This window comes from Agrilus planipennis, unplaced genomic scaffold (assembly GCF_000699045.2).
Source record: "Agrilus planipennis isolate EAB-ADULT unplaced genomic scaffold, Apla_2.0 scaffold63, whole genome shotgun sequence".
Classification (NCBI taxonomy): Eukaryota; Metazoa; Arthropoda; class Insecta; order Coleoptera; family Buprestidae; genus Agrilus; species Agrilus planipennis.
The window spans coordinates 21,197-33,980 of NW_020439363.1; the positions used below are offsets into that span (position 1 = coordinate 21,197).

A 12,784-nucleotide genomic window follows, 5' to 3' on the forward strand; every position below is an offset into this window, starting at 1 on the left:
GGAAGGAGTAGTAGGGATATAAAGCAGAGGATAGCGCAGGGTCGTGTCGCCTTTAATAAAAAGAAGTCACTTCTATGCTCGCGAACGGTTAATTTAGAAATTTGAAAAAGGTTGTTAAAGGTGTATGTTTGGAGCGCGGCGTTGTACGGGTGCGAAACATGGACAGTGGGCGCGGCAGAATAAAAAAGGTTAGAAGCTTTCGAAATGTGGTGTAAAAGGTTAGAAAGGAAGAGGTATTAGAAACAATAGGAGAACAGAGGACTCTATGGAAGTCAGTAAAAAATAGGCGAGATAGGTTGGTAGGACACCTTCTCAGTCATGAAGGTCTAGTCAAAGACATATTAGAGGTAGAAACAGGAGTTAGGAAGGGTAGAGATAGACCTAGATTAGATTACTGTTCACAAATAGTTAAGGACATGGGTTGTTCTAGTTTTAGGGAAATGCGAAGATTAGCTCAGGATAGGAAAGAGTGGAGTGGAGTCTTAGGACTGACGACCATCTGACGATGATGCGCAAAAAAGCTTTATGTATTCTAGTTTGTCCTCAAAAATGATTAAAATAACATTAGTTTAATACTTGCCTGTAGTTTTACCAATGCCCTTAAAACTTTTGTAGCATTTAAAGCATTTGTATCATCATCATGACTTGCAACAGACACCAAGAACAATACCGCAAGTTTATTACTGGCAAATTGCATAAATACGTCACTTTCGTTTTTATATTCGTTCAATAAATTTAACGAGAACTGACAAGCGCCATTAACCGCCCCCTTATCCGACAAAGTTGGAAGAATAAGGGAGATCATTTCTGCACAATGTAAAGATAAACTTTTGTCGATTTTTGCACTGCAGAAAATTTGCATTATGTATGGAAATATTTTTGGTTCTGTAAGAGACAGTTTTATGTATCGGGATGCATGGGATGGGAGTTTTGGGTCTTGAAGTTTTGATAAGAGCGAAATACATCTAAAAAGTACAAACGAATTTTAACCGTATATCATTTCAAGGGACGATTTTTTTTAATTAAAACTTAGAAAATATTCTCATCAATTTTTTTTACGTAAGTTTTATATTTATTCAAAATTAGCTAAATTATAATGGATAATGATAGAAAATTAAAGTCCAATTTCAGAATTTCTTTGGGCTTTTGTACAGAAGTTTTACTTACAAGCAGGGACGTACTTAGCCTTTTTTGCACGGACCAAGGGTGAGCTACACCGGGCACCCTGGTTCACCCGTAGCTACGTCCCTGCTCGCAAGTAAAAATCATTTTTATATGCATACGTGATTAGTTTATTCTTACCTCGTGGAAATGATTGGAACATTACAATTTCTAAATAAAATTGTCAAAAGAAAATCACCGCTACCGCTCGCGTCTAAAGCTGGTAATATTTTCGTATCGTCTTTTTCGATGGACAACCACAAATAAAAAGTTTTTATTTTTACTAGTAAGGGTGCATAAAGAAAAATCCAAGTCATCTGGATTTTTTCAAATGTTATTATCTCTTTTAAATGATCTATTCTTTCAGATGATAATTGGGCCAGTATATGTGTGGCTGAAGGTATCTTTTGCCCTGTCTGATTTAAAGAATAAATCGGAAAAAGATGCAGTAAAATTTTCAATTCAGAAAGGGCAAAATTTCTTCTAAATGTTCTAGCTATTAAAAAATCTAAGATCTCAGCTTGTCTCCAAATTATTCTGGAACACGTAAGTTTATTTATTAATACATTATTTGTGCGAAGATGACATTGGCGGCGGTGCGATTTCCATTTGAGGAAAAGGTTTGTTAACAATTCATAAATTGACGTAAAATTAGAAGAAGTCGATGATTTTCGATATCCAGGAAGTCAGATAAGATGAAAAAAAAAAGACTGTTGATTGCGGGACGAAATTTGGATGATGGGCGCGTTAGAAATGAGATATTTATTAGTGTCTGGGATGTGGTGTCATAGAAGTATGGTGAAAATGAGGATGTATGGAAGAAAGTGGGAAAACAGAGAAAAGTCCAAATGAGGAAAAGAAAATACAAGAAGAGCGAGCTAGAGGCATATTAGAAACAGAAACAGGAGTAAGGAGGGGTAGAAGAAGACCCAGATTAGCTTACAAATAGTGACGAATGTTAGATACTGGCAAAGTTAAATTAATTTAACAAGTTAGATGTTTTAGTTTTTTTGGGAAATGCGAAGATTGTGTCAGGATATAAAGGAGTTGAGGCAGAACTGTTATTAAGTGAGATGGTAATACATTGATATATTACGTTATCAGATGCGATGGTATATTCGAAGAAAAAAAATTAGTCAAAAAATAAAAATCCTACTTTTTGGACATGTCTCTAAATTATTAGAATATTTGTTTGTCGAATAAAAAATTAATTATTTATAAAATTTGCTTATATACATTTAGATTCATTGTGATATTGATTTCATTGACTGTTATTAAATGCATACTAATTAAGTTTTAGCAATTATGAATAATATTACTGTAAGCATTTAGAATTAAGAATTTTGAGGAAGGATGTTGGGGTAAACTAAGCTCATACCGCCGCCAATGGAAGTTGCCAATAAACAAAAGTGTTAAAACTGCAAGTCTATTAGTACACTTTTTTTTATTAATTAGACAACATTCGATAAAACATAAATCAATAAACGTCGTACTTGAATACCTTGAATATAACTGCATAAAATAAACCGTAAGAAGGAATACTCTACTGCTATTGGAACTTGGCCATTGTTCCAAATTTTCCGGTAAATCCCACTCGATAATGTCATCAAATTTTTCATTAAAATTTGAAAATAAACTTTTATACATGTCACGTAAAATAAACACGAGGAGCGACTTTAGATCATTGGAAATTTCGATCAATGAGAGCATCTGGCACAGAAAATTCAAATGAGACCTCAAAATATCGGTAAATTTCGAACACACGCTTTCGTCTTGGATTTCGTAGATAGTCCCCAATACTTTAATTATTGTTCGGTAATCGTTTGTACATTTTGTCTAAAAGTTTTATTTTATTCGATTGATAAATAAATTCGATATAATGTATCGCAGTTAATAGCTTACTATAAATAATTGATTAGTTACTTCATTAAGAGCATAATCAATCATTGCACTACATAAAGCTGCGCTTGTATTTGTCCATTTGCTCCTATGAAACATTTAAAATTTAATTAAATTATAGTAGGACAATTAGAAGATTAAATCATGGAAAATTAGTTAGGTAATCTTTCGAATACGAAAAGCTAGAGATGATCAAGTTTTACATCTTCCTGATTTGTGTTTTATTTTTGATTTAAAATCAATTCGCTACTCAAGGGAAACAAAATTAGTCAATTAGGGGCTGCAAATGTTAATCATCTTCTAAATGACGCGAATAGAGACTATTTTACTGAAAGAAGTTACAAACCTTAGAACTGCATTACAAATTAAATTAGTTTCAGCAATAATTCCAGATTTAATAAGAAGAGGGAATAGTTTTGATATACACTTGACGATTGCCATTTTATTACAAGGATTTGTTTGAAGTATTAAATTTGATAATACTTCACCCCCCGCTTGAATAATCGATTTTTTTTTCTCTATTAATTGAAGCAATAATTCTGTTATTCTTTCACCATCTACATAGTCCTCTGANCAAACCCTTACTGTATTTCTCTACGCTATTTCTATTTCGAAATATGTTATTTGTTGGCGGCTTTCTATTCGTTTTTAGCTGGACAGCTAGAGGATGAGAGTAATGACAAAATGAGTTAAGGTACCATCTTTCAGCGACAAAACCTTACTGTATTTCTCTATGCTATTTCTACTTCGATATACACTATGTATTGGCGGCTTTCTAGTCGTTTTTCGCTGGACAGCTAGAGGATGAGAATTGAGACAAAATGAGTTAAGGTACCATCTTTCCTCAACATACAAACATGAGGACAAGAAATTCCTAAAAATTTTATTGCCTGGTCAAAATTGTTTAATACAAACATTATTATACATAATGTATGCAGTTAGATTAGTCACTTTTGCGTGAAGTACCTCCTGTTGGCTTAACAGGTTAATACTCATGTTAAAAATACGGCATTTGTAAATGACAATGATGACTAACGCTTCCATATAGGTCATCCCACATAGCCTCGTATATGTATTAATACTGACCGGCTAAGACAAAAATAGAATTAAAACAAAGAACAATGAAAACACTACGGCGTTATGGTACATTATCTACACCTTGTATTATTTTACAAAGAATAAAATTGTAATATCGAATTCATTATAAAAAAATGTCGTTAACTAATTTATGATACTGTAATGAGACAGAATTTCATTTGTAACTGATACGCCGTTGATTTCGTCTTGTCAATTCACTAAAAACAAAATTAGCCGTTGTGATGTAAATGACACGGCTAACATCAAAATCAAACAGTCGGCGCAAAAGAACTTAAAGTATAACGATATGAGCGTAATATGCGAATCCGCATCTCAAAGTAGAAAAAAAAAAATAACGTAACCAGTCGCTTTTTATTTTTGACGGATATAGATAAGTTTTAAATTATTATTTAAAGGAATAGGTAGTTCTCAAAGTCAAGTTTGAGTCCCTTAAAGATAATCGTTAAAAACAAATAGTATAAACTGGGCGCAAGTTAGTGTATAAAAAGACGGAAGTAAAATTTTAACTGTTATACCGAATTGATTGTCAAAATGTTAAAAAAAAGTATCACGGACATTTCAAAGTCCTTTAAAAGAAGAAAAAATATTAAAAGTTAATTGATAAAAGAGAATATCGAGACATATATTTAATTAGAATGTGCTTAATAATAAGAAAAAAATATATATTAGAAAACAATATTCAAGTGCATAAAAATCCGTCATCCCCCTCAATAAACGCGAGCAAGTCCGTCTTTTCAAATAAAAGTTACACATTTGTTTACGAAGATTGTTAATTATGTCAAGTAGGTAGGTATTAAATTAATAAAATACCCAAATCAATCCGATTAATTTGTCCGAAAACCTAATTTGTCACCATATAAATGTAGAAAAAACTTTAAATAAACTGTGGTACCTACATACAAATGTTGAATGAATTTTTACATATAACATTTTTAAAAACACATTACATAAAAATAAATTCGCTACATGACCATTATACTACGAACTTTATTGATTTTAAAAGTACCTACAACAAAAAACATTACTTGAATATGGAAAATTGATGTTTGTTTTAAATATTTAGGAGTAACGAGATAAAAAGATATTTGGTAATATGCGAGCAGTTTTTACTAAAATTGCTCGTATATCATTTTGAATGAATCTAAAGGTCACGTATTAATATTATTGCAAAAATAAAGTAAACACGATTTGTTTTGTTTACAAATACAGGTTTATGTTGGCAGAACATTTAGCACTATACAGTTGGTGAAACTTACGATCAGCTGACCAAATAGCTGCNTCTCTATTAATTGAAGCAATAATTCTGTTATTCTTTCACCATCTACATAGTCCTCTGATTTGATTTTATTAATATTAATACTAAAAATCAGTAGTAATTTTGAGTTTAGTAATTAATCAAAATTAAAATGTTTCTCACCTGATTAAAATACTATTAATAAATTGTAATAAATCTACTAATAAATTGTTATTCGTAACCGTATCACTTTTGGTTAAAGAACTTGCATTATATAAGGCAAAGTCCATAATATTATTAAAACAGTAATCAATTTTTTCAATAAATTTCGGACTTTCGACAAATACTTTAAGTATTTCAGTTAATAAACTAAAAGAAATTAATTTGCTTATTATAAAAAAACAAATCAAAATCCTAATTACCTAATAGTTTTGTGATCCACAATATTGTGTCTAGCTAGTAATTTGAAAGGAAACTTGTTAAAAAACTCATTATAATTTTCATTGCATTCTGCTTCGCTTTTAATTTTATGGCAAATTTCTTTAAAATAAAGAATGTTGTACGGATTTAAATCCATTATGTGAAGAAATGTTACTTTATTTCACTTTTATATTAACAACTAACATTACTATTTTATCACGTTTTCAAAACACACCAAAAAAGTGTTCATTTGTCATGTCATGGTACACTAATACTCTAATACTATGGCTTTAATAACTTAAAGTTATTTTATGTTAATTTTAGGGAATGATTTCAAAACAATTGTAAGAATATACCTAAATAATGTAAAAAAAGGACAAAAATGATAAAATATTTGAAAATGTATCAGTTTTTATTTATAAAATGTTGGTATTAAGTATTAGTGCGGTTGGATTGGCAATTATGAAAAAATCCAGATGATCAAAATGTAAACAATAACTTAACCTCTCAATTGTCATTTATAAATGTAACTGCTTTATTTAATTATAAATAACTTTACTAGAGTACTTTACCCAGTATTGTAACTTTAATTTTTTTCAATTTAGTAAATGGTGAAAAACAAAACTATTTATATCCTAAAAACTCGAAATGTTATGTACAGAACTTGTACATATTAAACATAAAAGTTTACATAATTGGTGATTTTTAATCTAACTTCATTTACTTTCTTATAAAAAGTTTTGCCCTTTTTTTGTAATAGATTACAATATTCCTTTGATTTAGTAATTAATAAAACTATCTGACATCTATTAATTGATATGGAGCAACACCACAAAACGTAAAAAAAAAATAAAATTGAAGAATCTGGCAACGTAGTTGAAGAATCTAAAATTAATTCATGGCAATAGACATCGCGTTATATGTTCGAATGTGTCTTTCTTTATTTTAACCGTATGACATACGTCGTAGATTTTCATGACTCATTTGTATATTATGTTTGACAATTAATACGTAAATGATACGTTGCGCGGTAAGTGTGCGTCGAATGAAAACGAAATAGCGCGATTTTGTTTACAAGCACAACAGAGACGCGTAATAAAAGAGCACGCAACAGATTTCCATGTTTTTATCGTGCTCGTAGGCATGGCAACGCTGTCAAGAATGTAAAACACCAAGGTTAGGATAAAAATAGAAAATCTTTATTATAAATAAATCGGCATTTTCACAAACACTCACTAAAATAGAGTTTTGCTGCACGTGTTGAACACTTTGTACGCAACTCTAAAAACGTTTTTAAAAAACAACTCTCAAAAATAGAATTAGGTCTATTTTGAATAACGCGGTTTGTCATAAAAAAATTGTAATGTGCGGATTATAATAAGTTGTACGCAGCGCGCACTTTATAACTTTGGATATCAATATAAATACTTATTACTTGTATAACATACATAAGTCTATTGTATTATTTTTTTCAACTCGCACTTTATAACTTTGGATATCAATATAAATACTTATTACTTGTATAACATACATAAGTCTATTGTATTATTTTTTTCAACAAGTTTGCAATAGGCATGAAAATGTTTATTTACACGAAAAAAACTGTATTTTTATTGTATAAGAAAAAAGATCACCAAAGTATTTTTATACGAAGTCAAAAATGCGTTGACCATCTGTATTATTTATATAAGTCGTTAAAGGGGAACTTCCGACTTGCCGCACAGAGATCGTCGGCTGCAGGGGGTTACAATTCGAATACGTAAATACCGCAAACAGTTAAATTATTTCGTTTCTTATTTTAAATAAAAAGTAGGATAATTTTGTGTGTTTGGGTATTAAAAATTAAAAAAAAAAGTCGCTTTTGCAGTATGTTAGATAGACACGTACTTAATTTTATTTAAATAAAATGCGCTTAATGTTTTATAACATCACTGAATTAAATATTTATGTACATACAAAAATGAACTGCNATGGGGGTAATGAAGTCAAAAATAACATAAACAGCAATAAAATTGAAAGTAAAGGAAAAACTAAGGAAGGAGCTGATGATAAAGTAACAACTGCAGATTATAAGTCACACTGCATAATGCAGGGAACAATTAAGAAACTTTACCATGATATAAAGTTGATTTCGGAAGAATTTAAAACTAACTGTGAGGGTATCGACTTGCCTTCTGAATTTCCTAGTATTCCACGTGAAATTGATGCACTTAATGATTCCTGGGTTAAAGATTCTGATATTACTGTATGGATTGATCCACTGGATGCTACTCAAGAGTACACAGAGAAAATGTATGAATTTGTTACTACAATGGTATGTGTGGCAGTTAATGGAAAACCTGTTATTGGCATTGTCCATAAACCATTTTTAAAAGAAACATATTGGGGATGGGTGGGAACATCGAAATCCCCTAATTTGCAAGTAAAAGAAAGGTCAGATGATGAACTTATCTTCATTGTATCAAGATCTCATACAGGAAAGGTTAAAGAAATGATAAACACAAAGTTAAGTGAAATAAAAAACAAAATTGTTGAAGCAGGTGGAGCAGGTTATAAAGTTCTTGAAGTGATAAAAGGAAATGCAGATGTTTATTTTCATACTACAGCAATAAAAAAATGGGACATTTGTGCTGGAAATGCATTGTTATTCTCAGTTGGTGGGAACATGACTACGTTAAAGGACGAATTGATTGATTATGGTGATACAGAGAATGCTGTAAACACAAACGGATTAGTCGCGACATTGAAGAAATATTTGAACCTTAAAAAATTGCTTATTTGAGAGTTTAGAGTTGTTAGTTATTAATTAGTTGTCCATTTTTTAAGTGCTTTAAAGGATTGTTTGACTTCATCATAGATTATGTACTTATTAAAAATACTTTTTCATATGCTATCACTATTTTATTTTAAATTTTGAGAAGTAAATATGTAAGCCAAAAATAAGAACATTAAAAATAGGATTTTTGTGTTCACATTAGAACAGGATGGTAAATGAACAATTTTTCTTTAAGTTTTCTTCAAATAAGAATTAGTAAATGATAATACAAAAAAATTAAATTGAATTCTGTGGGCTTAAGTCATTGCCTTTTATTTGAACCCTTTTATTAATTTTTATCTGCACTTTACCACGTTTTATATTACAATCTCTGTAAAAAGACTAGTAATTTTTTTTGCCGTCTTCAATAGATCAGCTTAAGCAAATACTAGTATAAAATTATTAGGAATTTATAAAAGGGACAAAAAATGCTCCAATTTGATCAATCAGAAATTTTTTTATAAAGTAACAAAATACAAGCAAAGAACATAAAAAATGTACAATGCATTTGTGCCTCACTTAAGATATCTTNAAATAAAAAAACGATATGAATAAAAAATTAAAGAGATACTACTACACTGTTAAGCTTACCTAACAGTGCTATGGCCTAGCTATTTACACTACACTCCATATCCATTTATCCACCCATTCACGCACTGAGGCATTGGTCGCATCTTTACTGGCACTACCTTTTCATTGATGATTTCAGTCAATATTAATTTTCCTTATGGTTATATTTTCTATTCAAATTGATATTGTGGCTATTTTTTTTAATAAGACAATAAATATAAAGCATCAAAAATCTTCACCAGTTAATAACTACAACTTATTAATAAAGTAATGTCATTGTTAATGTATTAATTAGAACCATTATAAAGAGCAACTAATCGAGAATTTTTTAGTGGGCAGTTGTTTTCTTATGATATACAATATGTCGAGTAAATATATAGGTACATTGAAGGTATAATTTTTTTGCATTCGTTATAAAAGATATTTTGTTGTATTACTGTAATGAAATAAATTTGAAGAAACGAAAGATTCGTAAATGCCCCTTGTGGTACCTGTATAAAGCTAATACTTGTCAAAAAAAAGAGACTCATTCAAGTTATATTTAGAACTTATTGTACTGTATTATGCACCTGAGATTTTAATTTTTCTTTTAATATTGTAAATAAAGGCAGTATCTAATATTTATCTAACATCGTTAATTAACAAATGTTAATATAGTTTAGAAATACCTAAGAACATCAAATTAGATTAATTAAAATAAGATAATAAGAAGTATGTATAAGTTGAGGGGTTGGTATGGTCTCTCATAATTAATGTGGCCATTCTATTTGAAAAGCACAAAAACGAATTTCAAACATTGAGTCTACTCTTGTTCCTTGACAATCTCATGAGTGTCGATTTACTTTAAATGAGAGTATCTGATCTCACTACTCATTACTAAAATTCAAAAATAAAAGGCTCTTGAGGAGCAAGTCTGGTACTAAGGAAACTCACTTTTGAAAGAAGATAATTACATTTCTGAAACAGTAATATGAGTCGGTACTCAAGTAACTAGTTGATCTTCAAGAAAAAAAAGTAGGCAACATGTTTGAGTTTTTACTCATTTTTTCATGCATTTCAAATTGAATGGCAACTTTAAAAAAGTGATACTATAAAAAGCATTCGCCCACAGACACGACACGTAGGCATCGTTAACAAAATCTGACATGTATTATTAGAAGGTACTAACATAAGGACAATGTAAATACACCCTTTCATCACATACTGAGATATACAAACGAGAGAGAGCAATTAAAAACCAGAGTATCATTGGATATGTTTGAGAGACTTTAAAAAATATTTATCGAAACAGAGCAAATCGAAAATAAAGTTTCCATTACACTTATACCTCTACAAACTATTAAAAAAAGAAATCAACTATAGGTAAATAACTTTACTAGAGTACTTTACCCTTTACCGTAGATCAATAATTAATATTACTAACTAAAAATATTTGTTCTTTAGCTCCACGGATTGTAAGTATGAAACGCGTTAGTTGAATATTGTGCCTTTTCTGTAGTTCTTTCTCAGAAAAGAACCTTAAGAGCATTTTCTTTATGCCAATAAACCAGTATGTTAGAAAATACGTAATCATGAATTTAGGAGGAGCAATTCATCTGAATAAAAAGTTCTGTTTAGTGATTTTTATAATACTTGTTTTATATTTGTACTTGTCTTCCTTTGGAAGTAGAGATGAAAATGATTTTACAAAACAGACACAAAATAAAGTAAATTTGAAAAATTTACTGCATATGGCTGTGATTGCTGCAGAAAATGGGGGTAATGAAGTCAAAAATAACATAAACAGCAATAAAATTGAAAGTAAAGGAAAAACTAAGGAAGGAGCTGATGATAAAGTAACAACTGCAGATTATAAGTCACACTGCATAATGCAGGGAACAATTAAGAAACTTTACCATGATATAAAGTTGATTTCGGAAGAATTTAAAACTAACTGTGAGGGTATCGACTTGCCTTCTGAATTTCCTAGTATTCCACGTGAAATTGATGCACTTAATGATTCCTGGGTTAAAGATTCTGATATTACTGTATGGATTGATCCACTGGATGCTACTCAAGAGTACACAGAGAAAATGTATGAATTTGTAACTACAATGGTATGTGTGGCAGTTAATGGAAAACCTGTTATTGGCATTGTCCATAAACCATTTTTAAAAGAAACATATTGGGGATGGGTGGGAACATCGAAATCCCCTAATTTGCAAGTAAAAGAAAGGTCAGATGATGAACTTATCTTCATTGTATCAAGATCTCATACAGGAAAGGTTAAAGAAATGATAAACACAAAGTTAAGTGAAATAAAAAACAAAATTGTTGAAGCAGGTGGAGCAGGTTATAAAGTTCTTGAAGTGATAAAAGGAAATGCAGATGTTTATTTTCATACTACAGCAATAAAAAAATGGGACATTTGTGCTGGAAATGCATTGTTATTCTCAGTTGGTGGGAACATGACTACGTTAAAGGACGAATTGATTGATTATGGTGATACAGAGAATGCTGTAAACACAAACGGATTAGTCGCGACATTGAAGAAATATTTGAACCTTAAAAAATTGCTTATTTGAGAGTTTAGAGTTGTTAGTTATTAATTAGTTGTCCATTTTTTAAGTGCTTTAAAGGATTGTTTGACTTCATCATAGATTATGTACTTATTAAAAATACTTTTTCATATGCTATCACTATTTTATTTTAAATTTTGAGAAGTAAATATGTAAGCCAAAAATAAGAACATTAAAAATAGGATTTTTGTGTTCACATTAGAACAGGATGGTAAATGAACAATTTTTCTTTAAGTTTTCTTCAAATAAGAATTAGTAAATGATAATACAAAAAAATTAAATTGAATTCTGTGGGCTTAAGTCATTGCCTTTTATTTGAACCCTTTTATTAATTTTTATCTGCAAGTCTATTAGTACACTTTTTTTTANCACCCCAATATTTCGTAAGAGTAGTTGCAAGAAAAATAAATACAAGGGAAAAACTGTAGGTTAACAGAGGACACGATTTCAAAAAAGCACATTAAATAAATTTGCACAAATTTAAAGGCGGGATAAAGACAATGCTAATATTCAATATGTGAGAAGCCACTTCAAAATAATAAAAAATAAATATTCCTTACACAGCCGTCTCTCCTCAAATAATTTAGCATACCTCTCTTTCTAGACTAAGAGTTTTTTACCTTTCCCAAATTAATAGATTTAAAAAATACAATTAATCTAAAGATATTACTGATTAATACTAACACAAATTACGTTTTGTTCTTTTCAACAGTCTTTCTGAATAATTACAATACAATATTAGTCATACCATTATCAAAATTTATATTATATAGAAGAAAAAAATGTATAAAGCTAATACTTGTCAAAAAAAAGAGACTCATTCAAGTTATATTTAGAACTTATTGTACTGTATTATGCACCTGAGATTTTAATTTTTCTTTTAATATTGTAAATAAAGGCAGTATCTAATATTTATCTAACATCGTTAATTAACAAATGTTAATATAGTTTAGAAATACCTAAGAACATCAAATTAGATTAATTAAAATAAGATAATAAGAAGTATGTATAAGTTGAGGGGTTGGTATG

The 12,784-nt window shown here is 29.8% G+C and overlaps 3 protein-coding genes across 4 annotated transcripts; 2 read left to right on the forward strand and 1 right to left on the reverse strand.

Moving 5' to 3' along the window:
* Nucleotides 1-432: 432 nt before the first annotated feature.
* Nucleotides 433-3,608, reverse strand: LOC108743014. 2 transcript variants are annotated; one of them, XM_018478407.2, is made up of 5 exons: nt 3,407-3,608; nt 3,064-3,148; nt 2,663-2,997; nt 1,303-1,698; nt 433-965 (listed from the first exon to the last, which is right to left on the reverse strand). In XM_018478407.2, exons 1-5 carry the CDS (start codon nt 3,499-3,501, stop codon nt 554-556), a joined length of 1,323 nt encoding a protein of 440 aa, XP_018333909.1. In that variant the 5' UTR covers nt 3,502-3,608; the 3' UTR covers nt 433-553. The 2 variants fall into 2 exon arrangements, with proteins under 2 accessions (XP_018333909.1, XP_018333910.1); XM_018478408.2 differs by lacking the exon at nt 433-965 and having other exon boundaries at nt 1,186-1,698.
* A 4,164-nt stretch (nt 3,609-7,772) lies between these two features.
* On the forward strand, nt 7,773-8,703 carry LOC108743013 (putative inositol monophosphatase 3). Its single transcript, XM_018478406.2, has one exon. It carries the CDS (start codon nt 7,773-7,775, stop codon nt 8,592-8,594), a length of 822 nt encoding a protein of 273 aa, XP_018333908.2. The 3' UTR covers nt 8,595-8,703.
* A 1,862-nt stretch (nt 8,704-10,565) lies between these two features.
* LOC112905769 (putative inositol monophosphatase 3) lies at nt 10,566-11,870 on the forward strand. The gene has a single exon (XM_025978835.1). It carries the CDS (start codon nt 10,733-10,735, stop codon nt 11,759-11,761), a length of 1,029 nt encoding a protein of 342 aa, XP_025834620.1. The 5' UTR covers nt 10,566-10,732; the 3' UTR covers nt 11,762-11,870.
* Nucleotides 11,871-12,784: the final 914 nt, after the last annotated feature.